A 14,305-nucleotide genomic window follows, 5' to 3' on the forward strand; every position below is an offset into this window, starting at 1 on the left:
GCGCAGTTCTCCACAGAGTCTAAAAAAAAGACCTCCGTGTGTCGATGGAATAGCATAACCAGGTCTGGGGTGCAGCCTGATCTCGGTGACCAGCACCGACAACGCACTTCCTCACCAGAACAGGATTTGGGCACCCTGGTGTAGTACCTGGCCACAACCTTCTATGAGCAAATCAATTTAAAGGCACACTGAAGAAGAATTGAGTTGTGCCTTCATTGTTCGGTCACCGCATTCTAAAGACAATTTCGCTACTTTCGATCAAAAATGTTTTGAGCAAGTAAACACCCAAGGGAAACAAATACGGGTTTTGCAATCACTTATTTATTTCTTAAGCAAACTGCGCAGCATCGACAACGTCTTCTGGACCTGGAGGCTATATCGGTATTCATACCAAAATGCTCATCACGGAGCCCTTCTATGCATTGAAGTCAAGGGCTTAAATCGGCTGGCAGCTAAATATTCCAATGCAGTTTTGTCAGCAATGAATGCGGGGCGACACACTCTACGCATATTCCCGCGCCGCCTCCGCCTTGTTGTCATCCGGCACAGCGTAACACGGCCACACGCTAGACTGCGTTACCGATAAAACTCAGCGCCACGGAAGCGCCACCGCAGCGCCACCCGAGGCATGGGTCGCCGACGGTGGCTACAAAAAACAGGCTGCCCGACTGGGAAGGGGGGCTTTTTCCTTCCGCTACCGAGACGAGCGTAGCGTTGGTATGCTCGTCCGCTGCCACCGCTAATTGAATAAACAGTTGCTACGTTTTTATGTTGGGATTCGTCCTTCAGCAGAAACGACATCCCTGAAATGCGTCTCTGGTTGTCTGACCAAGGGGAACATACCCAAGAAAGGCGGTAGAATCAATTTTCGCTAAGAATAAACATTTGTTGGATATTTCCTCAGTATACCTTAAATTAAACCACAGCCCACGCATCGCAAACTACGCCGCGCTGTGGGTGACGCCTCCAGTTCAGCACACAGTGCATGACTTTAACATTCCCCCGCAACGCAGAGAAATGGTACGATAAATTAACTAACTAAAGCCCACTATCCTGTTGCTTCTGGCTCCTGTGCTGCTGTTCTTCAAAAACCATTGACCAGCTCGCGTGTGTTCTAATTGTAAACCGTCGAGCAGTCCCTTCCCTCTCAGCCTGCACCATATATCTGCGCAGAACACAGCTGGCGCTATTCATCTTCATTTCTAGTCTTTTCTGAGTGACGTGCATCATGGCATCATACTTAGGTCGGGTTATGCATAGGATTCCGCTGTCGAGGTTCATCCCAAAGCACCTCTGTATAGCTTAATTCTCCCCTAGAAGGTGCACCACTAGTAACCTTTGTTCTAGTTAATAGCCCAGTTAAAATTGTCGATTCGGGCGCGCTTTGCCTTTCTTGTTCACGGTAAAGCGAAGTTTTTTGGTGCATGTGAAAGGCAGTTAACCTTGCTCAAGTGACAATCGACAAACTCTGGGGATGGTCGCTTCTCTACGCTAATGGCGTAGACTGATGTAGTCGATGCTGTGATGAAAAGAAAAACTATTTACCTATCTTGATTGTGAATGGGGTGGTTCAGTGGGAACGAGGAGCAGCAGCGCTCTTAAAATGCCAATCTTGAAACTCTTCGGACGTACTTTTCAATATATCTGTCACTTTTCTTGGCAGTGAGTTCATGGCGGTACATTCACCTCAGCTGGCCGACGCATGCATCTCTGATGGTCCCGAAGTCCATGTCAAGTAGCAATTAAGTAATTTTAAACGACTTTCTTAGTCACACTGCAGAAGTGAAACAGGTCGCATATACTTGCTTGGAACTCAACGAAACTTTCCTCCGCTGCACTCCTTACGCAAAGAAATACCACACTACTAGCTTGTTGCGACTAGTTTCGAGAACACGTTGTGGTTGCCGCTAAATTTGTGGCTGCGGTGCACCGTGTCAAATGCTGTGTTTTGCGCAGACCGACTGGCTAGCTAATTTCATTCATTCATTCATTCATTCATTCATTCATTCATTCATTCATTCATTCATTCATTCATTCATTCATTCATTCATTCATTCATTCATTTAAATTAGACCGATTTAAGGACGTGAAATACGCAGTAGAGTAATGACTACTCCTGTGTTCCTAGTGCAGAGATAATTCACTAAAACTTGTGAATAACAAACACAGATTGCGACGCGCAGTTTCCTTTACCGGAGGCAGCTTCGGCGTGTCCTACGTTGCTCTTGACGGCTCCAACCTTGAGAGTCTTGTCGCACCCCTTCCGACAGAACACGTTGCTGATGGCGCACAACTCATGGCTATCGCCCGCCGGCGTTCCGGTGCCGTGGGCTTCGACGTAGCCGACATCGTACAGATCCACCTTCGCCTCGGCGTAGGCGGCTCTGAGAAGCTTTTCTTGCGCTTCGCTCGAAGGGTGAACGAATCCTAGAAAAAAGCACGAAAGGCACTTACGACGTCTGTTACTTGCCCTCTCAACGACCCTAGACACGGATTCACTACCGCTTTGAGCAAATCTGAAACTGCCTGAGGATTTTTAGCCGATTTCATCAATTAAATATCCTTCATTTTTTAGTGGAACATAAAAGTTTTAATTTATAATTTTTCTAGGGTACAAACCAAGCACAAGTGTAGCAGCTTTCAGCATAGTAGAACAGGGCTATTCGTTACGAGAGCAGATGCTTTGGATACGTTTTGGATGTAGATTATGTGAAATAGCATGGCACGCCAGAGTGTTCCCAGCCGCTCCCGATACGTACCACGCCCGAGCAGGAAGCACGGTTGTTTTCTGCGCAGTGTTCGATGGAGTTCCTCAGAGGAAAAACTTACACTGCAGTGGTTCTTTGTCTAAGTAAATGCCGAGAAATCCGAAATTTGTATTCGGCTTTTGCAAGTGCTTGATCGAAAATGTCGGTTCGATCACCTGCCGTATTTATTGAAAACGACAACAATGGCTTATTCGTTAAATGCATGGCCAGCACCGAGCGCTTACAATCAAAGGTGTATGAAAAACAAATTTAGAGCTGCAAACAATTCTTTCCACATAAGCGGAAAGTTTTGACTTTCCGTCAGATTCTGAAACCTTCACTCCTTTTTCAGAGGCTTCGCGATCTGTAGGGACACATTACAGCATTGTGATCAAGATTGTCAGCGATTTCTAGTCAGCTGCCACTGCACCGGTAAAAACTTTTCGACGGTACTGACTTAAGTTTCCACCCTGACCACTGGATTGTGGTGCAGCTCTATTCCCGCATTCCGAATTGATGTTTCTTTTAGGCAAACGTACGGCAAAATAAACAGTTTCCAAATTATAACATTTCGTTTGTGGAAAAACGCGTTTTAAGACATTCGCACATGCAATGGCGCATCTCTGTAAATTCGAGAAATTTATTGGTTCTCCTGCGTTGCTTTCTCTGGGCGCTCTCGATCATCCATCCAAAGAGGAAAAAACTATTCCAGAAAGTCACTATAAGTAGAACGGGTGCCTCAACCAGTTTATCTTAGTGATACAAAACTTATTAGTCAAGTCAAGTCAAGTCAACTTTATTCCAGACATGTAAAGAAAATCACATGGCTGAGGAGGAGGGAAAGAAAGCCGCAATATTGCGGCTTGACAACGTTCCCTTCCCCCTAACTACATCGGCGGCAGGGATAATGAAACCATATAGAGCATACATACAAAGCACTTAGTTCACAATTTGAACTGAAAAAAAAAGAAATCGAACAAATAAGAATGTACGGTTTATCCGCAACCGAAAAAGCAATCAACATAATATATTTTACATCACATACAAAAGAAAAAGGCATTTCAAAGCAAACACATTCCAATACAAAGAGCAATCAAGGCATCGCAAAGGCAAGACTAGCAAATATTATAAAAATAAAGTTTTCATAAAAATAAAGTTTTCATCTGTTTGTTCGAAGGCAAACGAGCGGAAGAGCTTGGCAGGTGAAATTGATTAAGCAAAGTAGGTAGGGCGTAATTTAGTGTCTGAAATCCGTAATCAGTGCGAGGACGTGGAACATACCAAACTTCATGATGGCGAGTTAGATGGGAGTGCGTATTTTCGCGCAAATTGAGAGTTTCTTCTAAGAACGGCATTCGACGTTCGGACAAGGCTTTGTACAGTTGGAGGAGGCGAAAATTATAAAACGAGAAAACTTTAATTATATTATATTTTGAGTATAAAGGCCGAGAAGACGAAAAAGAAGGCAAATTTGCTATTGCTTTCAGCGCGGTTTTTTGTACCGTTAACAGCTTGTTTCTATTGGTGGCTGTAGTGCTGCCCCGGATTAAGTTACAATATCTTATATTGGATTCGAACAGTGCGATATACAAAAGAAGCTTGGTTCTCTCAGGTAGCATATATTGCAGTTTTCTAAGAATTCCGACTGTACGAGACAACTTGGTCTGTAGATGCTCAATATGAGCATCCCACAGCATAAGTAAGACTTCTCATCTACTTCTAGAGGGTTGACTGTCAGCAATCAAGCATTCAATAGTTTGCTGTGACTGCAAATTTCACTTTCATGCTGTTGAGTGTTCTGGTATGACGGAAGAAGCGTTCAACTCTAAAAAAAGCAAAAAGTCCTGGAAATGTGCAATGTGCACACCAAGTGGCGCTCGGGACGACGGTCCCGTGGCTTTTGGAAAGGAGGACGCTGAAATAAAGTCCCTCGTATTAGAGATCAATCGGAAATTGTCAAACCTTCTCCCAGCAAACAGAGAAAGTAGATGGCATTGAACAATCGATCCAGATGTTGTCGAACCCGTTCGATACAGTGCAAGAAAAGTTAAAGCAACAGGGAAAGGAAATAAAAGACATTAAGGCACGAATTGACCGAATTGAGAGAGAGGAAGACGTCGGGAGACTGGCGCAATTACAAATGGATGTTGACGATCCTGAGTGGCGGAGTAGGCGGTTAAACATCGAAATACATGGTCTAGCGGAATCTCAAGATGAAGACCTCCATGCTAAAGTCAATGAACTTGCGGACGAGTTGAACATGCAACAACTCGTAAAGGAGGACGTTCTGGCTGTTCATAGGCTGCTCGCGAAGTCCGGGAACACAAAAGCCGTGATCGTGAGGTTTGCGCGCCAGGGCCTAAGAGATGCATGGTTGGAAAAAATAAAAGCTCTGAGGGATGCCGAAGGAAAAAGATATATCACAGAAAACATGACAAAACGTTCAAAAGCGCTCCTGGTAGCTGTCAAGGCATGGGCCAAATCTCATAACTATGACTTTGCCTGGCACACGAACGGGAAGGTCCTGGTGCGCAGAAGGCCCGGAGACTCCGCCGTAGTCATCAAATGTGAAAGTGAACTCTCAAACCTGGTCACCTGAGTCTTGAGTCTGCGCTGTGTTGCCTTTGTTCTGTCTAAATTCCAAGTTCAATGGCGCATTTGGGATACATATCTTTGGATGAGCTAACCAAAGAATATGGAAATAGAGACACTCTCCTGCGTTGTTTCCATTTAAACGTTCAGTCCCTACAAAACAAAACTGCTGAACTTGCGTGCTTATATAACAGAATACAGAATTGCTTCAATGCACTAATGTTTACCGAGACCAGGCAAGCTCATGAAACGGATGCGTTTTACCTTCCTAACATAAAAACATTTTATGTTCATAGAACCAAGTGCCGTGGTGGGGGCGTATCTCTTCTTGTAGAAAACTCCTTACAAGCCCGTTCATTGCCAGACTTTTCTGCTGTTACAGATAGTTACGAAATTGTATGTGTGCAGGCAAAAGATATCACTATCGCAGCATGCTACCGTCCTCCAGATGGCAATTTGTGTGATTTTTTTTGAATTCCTAGACAATATGTTAACATTTGTAAATGAAAATCACTATAAGTGTAGTGTAGGACGTCTACGAAGGCGCTGCGTCGCGAACGGCTAGCGGTACGTCCCGGCTCAGTCCAGAGGCAGCGATCAGTCCCAGCGGCAACGATCAGCGCACACGCTCGAGCATCGGCGCCGCTGTCTTCGTCCTCTTCTTCCTCACGCCAGCCGCCCAAGGTTCGAGAGCCGAAGGCCTGTCTTACAATGTCATTATTGGCATTGATTTTAATATTGACATGGCATGTAATACCTCCAGAAAAGTTGAATGTGAAAATCTGCTTAGTAGCAATGCCTGCTCAAACCTTATAAATATGGCTACTCGATTGACACCTACTTCAGAAAGTACTATAAATTTGTTCCTAGCTAATTATGATAAAGGTTCCATTACTACAGCTATTCTTACCTGTTCCATTAGTGACCATATGGCAATATGTTGTAAGGTTGACACTAATCCCTTTAGTACAACAAAGAGCTCTGCGATGTTTTCTCAGTTGATTTCACAGAAATCACAGACTCTTTCCGTACAGAGTTAAAAACTACAAGCTGGGACTACATTCGGAACATTGCTGATGAGAATGCTGCATATGAAGCGTTTATGGGTCGTTTCATATGTATCTATAACAAGCATTTCATTCGTAAGGAGTGTGTATAAAACAAAAACTATAAAAGCCTTGGATGACCCGTGAACTTCACAAAAAAATCCATAAAAAATATCGACTTTTCAAAAACATTTATGAATTCCCGTAAAGAGGTGGACCTTCTAGCATTTAAACGTTTCCGTAATGTTTTAAATAAAGAACTGAAAAAGGGCAGGGACACCTACTACTTTCGGTACTTTTCTATGTGCTCAGGTTGAATGAGTGAATTATGGAGTAAGATGAATGCTCTTATGGTACGTGGGCAGGAAAGATTCTGTAGTAGAGATTATACATGACGGAAAAACGCTGAGAGGGGACGCAATGGTTAATGTCATTAACGAGTTCTTTGTTAATAGGAATGCGACTGCACGCCCTTCAGGAAACAACACAATGCAAGGTGCAGCTAACAATAATACTTTTATGCGAAGCATACTAAAATAGCCCAACCCAGCTCCTCGAGCGCGGCGGTGTCGTTACCATTGACCTTTCGTGACCTCCATGTCATACCACGTGATGCGTGACGTCACAGCAGATGAAAAACGGGGGCCCAACTCGCGCCGTCGCGCGAGGCGTCGTGACCAAGGATGACCACGTGGTGCGTGACGTCACAGCAGATGAGAAACGGGGGCCCAGCTCACGCCGTCGCGCGAGGCGTCGCGACCAAGGAGGACCACGTGATGCGTGACGTAACGACATAGGAGAAACGGGGCCCCAGCTCGCGCCGTCGCGCGAGGCGTCGCGACCAATGTGTTTCCTGCTTCTGCCGCTAGGTGCGCTGTAGTGAACACGTGATGCTGGAGCGGCGGTATACAAGGGGGTGCGCCTGCCTCTGCTAGGCGTACACGCGATAGAGATGCCTCCTGGAGACAGGGCTGCTCGTTGGAATGAGAAACAAAAGTTGCGGCGTGCTACAGAGACTGATGAAGAGCGTGAAGAACGTCTAGCCAAGCGGCGTACTCGATATGCAACTCGGCGACAATATGATTCGCATCTGACTAGGCTTAACCTAAGCTAAGCCTCAGCCATTTTTTCTTAGAACCAACCGACATTCTAGAAGTTTGCTCTGTGTTTGCAAATTTGAAAAATTCGCGTAGCTGCGACGCTGACGATGTGCAAATTAGTCCAGTGAAATATGTTCTTGATGTTATAAGTCCCATACTAACCTACATATATAATCTTTGCCTTTCAACTGCAGTTTACCCAACAAAAATGCAAGTGGCTCGAGTGATTCCGCTATACAAAAAAAAAGCTGATAACCGAGATGTTTCGAACTACCGCCCCATATCAATATTGCCTGTGTTTTCTAAAGGTCTGGAAAAAATCCTGTTCAAACAACTTTCACATTTCTGCCACAAATATGATATAATCACAAAATCGCACTATGGCTTCCAAAAACATCCGTGTACAGAACTGGCACTTCTTGATCAAAACTTCTTGCAAAACTTTGAGTATAAGAACTATGTTCTGGGGATTTTTGTTGACTTTACGCAGGCTTTTGACAACATTAATCACTCTATTCTTTTTGATAAATTACATCACTGCGGTATCTGAGGACATGCACTTAATATGTTAATTAGTTATCTCTCTCACAGAAAACAATTTGTCCAAGTAAGCCATTTAATATCTAATCAGAAAGCAATAGTCGCAGGCGTACCCCAAGGAAGTATTCTTGGTCCCTTACTCTTTAATTTATACATTAATGACATAGTATGTATATCATCTGACCTGAAGTTTGTTGTAGGAACGAATTGCGCACAAAAGACATACACAGGAAAACACGAGGGAGACTGAAAGAGCGCAACTGCAGCTGAACTGAAGCTGAACTGCAGCTGAACTGAACTGCAACTGCAGCGCAACTGAAGAGGCTCTTCTTCTTAACTACCTGAAGTTTGTTATATATGCAGACGACACTAGTATATTTGTGCCTTCAGCCTCTTGTGCTGAAGCGTTCGTTAAAAGAAACATAGCCTTAAAAAAGTTGGAAGCTTGGACAGACAGTAGTCAACTAAATATTAATATAAAAAAGGGAGTAATTTTTCACCCCAAGGGTAAGCAGCTATATACCGATTACGATCTTCTATTTAGAGGCACAAGGATTGAGGTGGTCGAAGCTATAAAGGTTTTGGGCGTTTTATTTTCCAAGACGTTGCAATGGGATGACCACGTAAACAATATCTTGCAGAAATTATGTTCCGTAACAGGTATACTCAATCGAAATCATTATGTCTTTCCAATGTCTGCAAAACTAGCAATTTATTATGCCTTATTTTCCTCCTACATAAACTATTCTCATTTAGCCTGGGGCTAAATGAGAATAGTTTACATTTGTTTCTGGATTTTGTTGCTTCGTTGCCGTCAATGACAGGGGGACCAAGATTTTTTCAAGCCGTGAAGGAACGGCTTTTATTCTTGGCCCCTTTCACAATGTGTACGTCATGTTGTGAAGAACAAATAAAATGAATGAATGAATGAATGAATGAATGAATGAATGAATGAATGAATGAATGAATGAATGAATGAATGAATGAATGAATGAATGAATGAATGAATGAACTTTTTCTGGTTTAAGTAGTATGGAAATGAGATAAGAATGAGTCCTATTTTAACGAGGAGACAAAAATCAATGCGTTTTCAGTTTTGCTGCTGCACCAGGTGGCACTTTTCATTAGGCCCTTCACTAAAAATTTATCCAACCTACGTGCAGCTACCACCTGTCCACAAAAAGCCGTCATCCCCACAATCATAGCTTAGTATCGCACGCTTTGATGAACATAAAAAATTAAAATGGTATTATTTTTCTGCAAAAATTCGCGAGCGGATTCTCTGAGTAGCATGAACAACACTGCACAATAACGTTCACAAATTGTTTCAATATATAGATATATATATATATATATATATATATATATTGGTACCTCTGGAATGGAACTATTTTCGTTATTTTACATTTGCCTACAATTTCTTTCTCCTAGCATGCGTAGCATTTGCATGAGCATTTTTCTGAGTAAGTAGTGTCACAACTAGTGATTAATATCGGTTGGGTTTTAGGCGTGCATGGCGGTGAAGGCGGATATCACATCAGGTCTAGTGGAGGGCGGTTCTAAGAAATGTCTAACGTGTACAAAGTCACCAGTATGGACTTCGGAGAGCGCATGGCGCGAAGCGGCGTGGAGGCCCGTTGTGAGGTCGGAGGGGCGGGACTATAAAGGGGCAGTAATATACTTTGTGGGGCTAGTTGGTTCATACTCAGATTTCTTTTATTTGCGGTTTGCGCTCCGTCCTGTCTACCTTGTCTTATTGTGTCGTCTTTCTGTGCGCATAAAAGAAATCTGAGTATAAAGGGGCAAAATGGATAGGTGTAGTCGTGCGAACCGCGTGTATTCGACCAGTTCATTCCCAACTGAGACGTCACGATGTACCTCACCATGCTTCGCATTATTAGTTTTCCGCTGGCTTTTTCAACCAGACTAAAATAGCCGCACAATGCCATGGGCCAAATAAATAAAACATGGCGTAGACAATGTAGTTGCTATCCTGTTTCTTTTTCTATTACTTTAAAAGCCCGCCGAAAGGCATAAACAAGATTATTTTCCAGAGTAAGCATTTCCGAATCAAATCTCTGACCATAATAAGAAAACACGCTGAAGCAATATGTTTTACTTCAGAAAAGCGCGGCAAAAGGAAGGCACTGAGAAGAACACCATGGGTGTCTAGAACAGGAGCGCATAGCTGCAGCGCATCGGACGATTATACACTCCGTGTTTCCGAACGTGACCAGCAAAACTTCTCTTACCTTGACTCTTGTAGCCGTCGCAGTAAGCCTTGACATGGCTGATTTTGACGTATATTCGACGGGCGTCCATCGCTCGCTGAAGAAAGAACACGCCCACTGTTTCGCTTCGAACGTATCCATTGCCTAGAACAAGTGGAAACGCAGCCACAATTCGCTGTATTTTTAGCGTTAGCTGGAGAGAAAAATAAAGCAGTACACCTTCCCCGGCTGTATTCTATAACGCATCGGTCCTGATCGATTTTTATGGTTTTTGCCATTTGTTGCGCATGGAGTCACATACTCCACAGTCGCGTCAAAGGCAGTAGCAAGGGAGAGTAAATGGATGTTTCGAAAGAGTCAAGAATCGTCACAATATAATACCGTATGACCTTAAAGACGGACGCCACCTCTTTAGAGGCCTTCATCCCTGGAAAGGACGAACCGGGCCGCCGGCAGTACTTGTGGGCCCTACTTTTTGTAATGCTTGTGTGTTTCTGGTGGCACGAAAATTTGAACGCAGTGTTGCCGCCGTCTGAGCGTCAAGGATGGCCCTAGCGATGTTTATTGAACTGCGCTCTTCCAGGCACACTACTTCTCAAAATGCGACGTGGTTAATTCACACCACTTAATTCATCATCTTCTCGTTTGCACTCTATTAGAGGATAAGAATTCCGGCGACTCATGCATGTGAAGCTGGATAGCCCTAACTAAATTTGATTTTAAAGGTAAAGAGAAATCATCATTACTCAAAGATTTTAACAGACGGAGTAAACCTCTCACCAGCAGTCCGTCGAGCATGCTGCACTTGTTGGCATCTTTTTAAATGGAGCATACGCACGGTCGAGCATGTGTTAGTGTCGCAGGCAGAGACTGTTACTTCATCATCGCCAAACATTAGTGGCTTTCTGAATGTGGTTTCGAGACCGGGCACTCTATGTGCAAAAAATTTATCGGTGCTACTCCTGGTCAGCTTCCCTATCCCATGATGTCCTGCCCTTGGAGACATTTTTGCGCAGAGGCACCAGCAGCATCCCTGCTGCGCTGTTGTCTAAGGGTGGTGGCGCTATCAAGCTGACCAACCCTCGAGTCGTTCGGGCTCCGCTCCAGTCAGCCACTTCTCATTACGAGACCATCTCTGAGGTCCGCCAATTTGGACGCGGCAGGATTCTGTGCAGATCGCCAGACCTCGCCTGTGTCAGAGATATTCTAACTTCCGCATCCTTTTCCACACTTCGGATAAGCTCCTTTATCTCTCCCCATGTGGCTTGTACAAAAGGCAATATTCGAGGCGTAGACTCTTCCCTGACTCTAGCAGAGATTCTTGATCTGCTGTCCGCCGCAGGTGTTGTTGCTGAGCACCGCTGTAGCCGGGATGTTGGCAGCATGCGGGTACCTACAGAATCTGTGATTGCCACCTCTGCCGGGACTTCCTGCCACACTGAAATCAAGGCATGGCCTTTAATTTTTGGAGTTGACCAATTATCGTCTAGGCGTCTGCAGTAGAACAACTGTTGGCGCTATGGCCATAGGGCCGGCGGTTGCTAATCCACCTTGCGGTGTTGGAACTGTGGAGACGGTTATGCATCCAGCACCTGCTCTGAGCAGAACGAGAAGTGCTGCCTTCGTGGTCGCGCCCACGCTGCAAACTCCTCCAACTGTCCCTCTCGAGCGCAGGAAATTCAAATTCTTGAGATTATTGACAAGGAACGCTCTTCGCGCCGAGACGCTATATTAGAGGGGAAAGAGCGGGCCAGCGGTTAGGCAGGTGTGACCGCTCGTCAACGAGTCATGTTAGACTCGACGCTGTCTCAACCAATTGCGCCTACTTTGAAGGCTTCCATGGCTAAAATGGTTGAGAGGATTGTTTGCAAGTGTTTCGGAACGACTTACTAAGGTTCTAGCGACTCAGCTTACCAATGCCGTGCAGGCCGGTTTGGCCTCTCTCTCGACAGAATCTCCCTCTCCTGTTACCCGTTGTACGCTACCTGAAACATCACAGTCCCAGGAACGAACTACTGCCCCTACCACTGTAGTTGACTCGGATACTTCAATCATCTATGATTCTGAGACGATGGAGCCTGATGCACGGGTTCTCAAGCACCGCGGGTTCCCATGCCTCATTTGTCTGCTTCTCCGCGTCCGCAGGCCAAATCGAAGAAGCAGCAGCTTGGCACTAAGCCTAAGGACACCACTTTAGATCAGGCAGTTGATGTCGCTAGGGTTTCGCAACCATAGCGTCGTGGCAAGTTCTACAGTGGAACTGTTGCTCCATTCTTACAGCTTCAACAGGCTTACACTGCATTTCTTCCCAGCCTAATCCGGATGCATAATTCTTCATGAAATATGGCTTTCAACCGACAATTTCATTTTAAAAATTATTTTTAATTTTGCCTAGATCGCCATTTACGAGGCGGGGCTTTGCTAATTTTAGTCTGTTCAAAATTTTGCCACAGGGCTAAGATATCTTTTCAGCAAATGCCCCCTGACTGTGAGATATTGGCATTAGACTTTGTTATTCCTGGGTGGTTTTCATTTCCCTAGTGAATAATTATTTCTGAACATGCTTCTCACTAGCTGTAGAAACCCAGTTGTCATGACTGGCGATTTCAATTCACACCATGTGTCGAGGGGTTATCGGAATAAATTATGCGGGAAGCGCCTTTGGAACTGGGTTTTTGATAACGGCTATATGTGTTCAAATTCAGGATCGGCCACTTAACTTCGCTCCTAGTCTGAATCTGTTTAATAATTTACATTCAGCAGTCCTGGAATTGGGAATTGGGGTAACGAATTGGTCTCCTTTTATTTCCGGCACCACGAGTGACCATATACCTATCGCTTTTGATATATCATATGTGGTGTAACTTCTGCATCTTCTCCGTTGTAGTCACATGTAAATTATGACAAATTTCAGACGAGGTTACTCTCTGCCCTTGGGTCACTTTCTACATCAAAGAGCACCACCAGTCAACAAGCATATGCCTGGCTACAGAGGGATGCCGTAAAAAGTCGGAGTTCCTGGTGCGGCTATCAAACGGGAATTCCTGAAATCATTGATGGAATGCGGACTGTAAGAGATTACAGACGGGGAAAAGCAGCTTCTTTATAAATAATACGCAAATAACTGGAATGATTATAAATTCATAGCAGCAACATTTGAACGCACAGTGTCTATCGCGAAAGACAAATATGACTCAGAACGTTTCGATGATCTTTCCAAGTCGGGCAACCGACGTGCACTATTCGGCTATCTATGGTCTAGAAAACAGATCCTGACCTCTCGTTATTTACAGTCATTAGTTATGCCACCTAAAGAAGCTATCGAGGCGGTTTAATGAATTGCCACGGGTCTCAAAAAGCGATTCTCGTCTCTACTACCTTTATGTCTCATGCTGTCGAATAATTATGTCTCTAAAGTTAATTTTCGGAGCTGTCTCAAGTTGTTCAGAGATTGCCAGTTACTGGTCTCGGTCCTGATGGCGTCACTTCCAAGACGCTCAGGATTCTATTTCAGGAGTCTCCAGACTCCTTGTTACACATGGTGAACTATTCTATCAAACACGCTTGGATCCCCCTGAGTGGATCCAAGCTGGCCAAGGTCCTTTACTTGAAAAACAGACTGGTGGCTATGAATTCGAAAATATCAGTCCTCTTTCTTTAACATCAAACGTGGTAAAATTAATATAAAGGGGGTTAGTTATTCGGGTTTCCGCCTTCGTGGACCGCAGAAATATTCTCAGCCCGTGCCAACTCGCCTTCCGGCCACGATGTTCGATACAGAATACACATGTATACGTCTAAATATTCGTAATATTCTTGCACGTCGTCAACGCCTTTACTCTGCTTTGGTTACGTTTGACGTCTTTAAAGCTTACGAAAGTGTAGAGCATTCCATCGCAGTAAATAGATTACAGTCCTTTTAGTTTCCAGAATATTTAGTTTCTGGGATATCTGCATTTCTGCATAACAGGGTATTCTTCTGCGTCCATAATGGTGTTCATTCCGAGAGATACAAACAGACGAGAGGTATTCCGCAAGGAGCTGTCCTT

At 44.4% G+C, this 14,305-nt stretch overlaps 1 protein-coding gene across 1 annotated transcript in view; it reads right to left on the reverse strand.

Annotated features, from left to right (window-relative positions):
- LOC149346042 (fatty acid synthase-like) overlaps positions 1–14,305 on the reverse strand; it is a 99,414-nt gene that overhangs the window by 46,824 nt on the left and 38,285 nt on the right. The window contains exons 4-5 of the mRNA XM_089585337.1: positions 10,278–10,400; positions 2,194–2,427 (exon numbers count right to left, since the gene is read on the reverse strand). Coding sequence (XP_089441463.1) covers positions 2,194–2,427; positions 10,278–10,400 — 357 coding nt within the window. The remainder of the gene's footprint in view (positions 1–2,193; positions 2,428–10,277; positions 10,401–14,305) is intronic.

This window comes from Amblyomma mixtum, chromosome 4 (assembly GCF_055824585.1).
Source record: "Amblyomma mixtum isolate Tamu chromosome 4, ASM5582458v1, whole genome shotgun sequence".
Classification (NCBI taxonomy): domain Eukaryota; kingdom Metazoa; phylum Arthropoda; class Arachnida; order Ixodida; family Ixodidae; genus Amblyomma; species Amblyomma mixtum.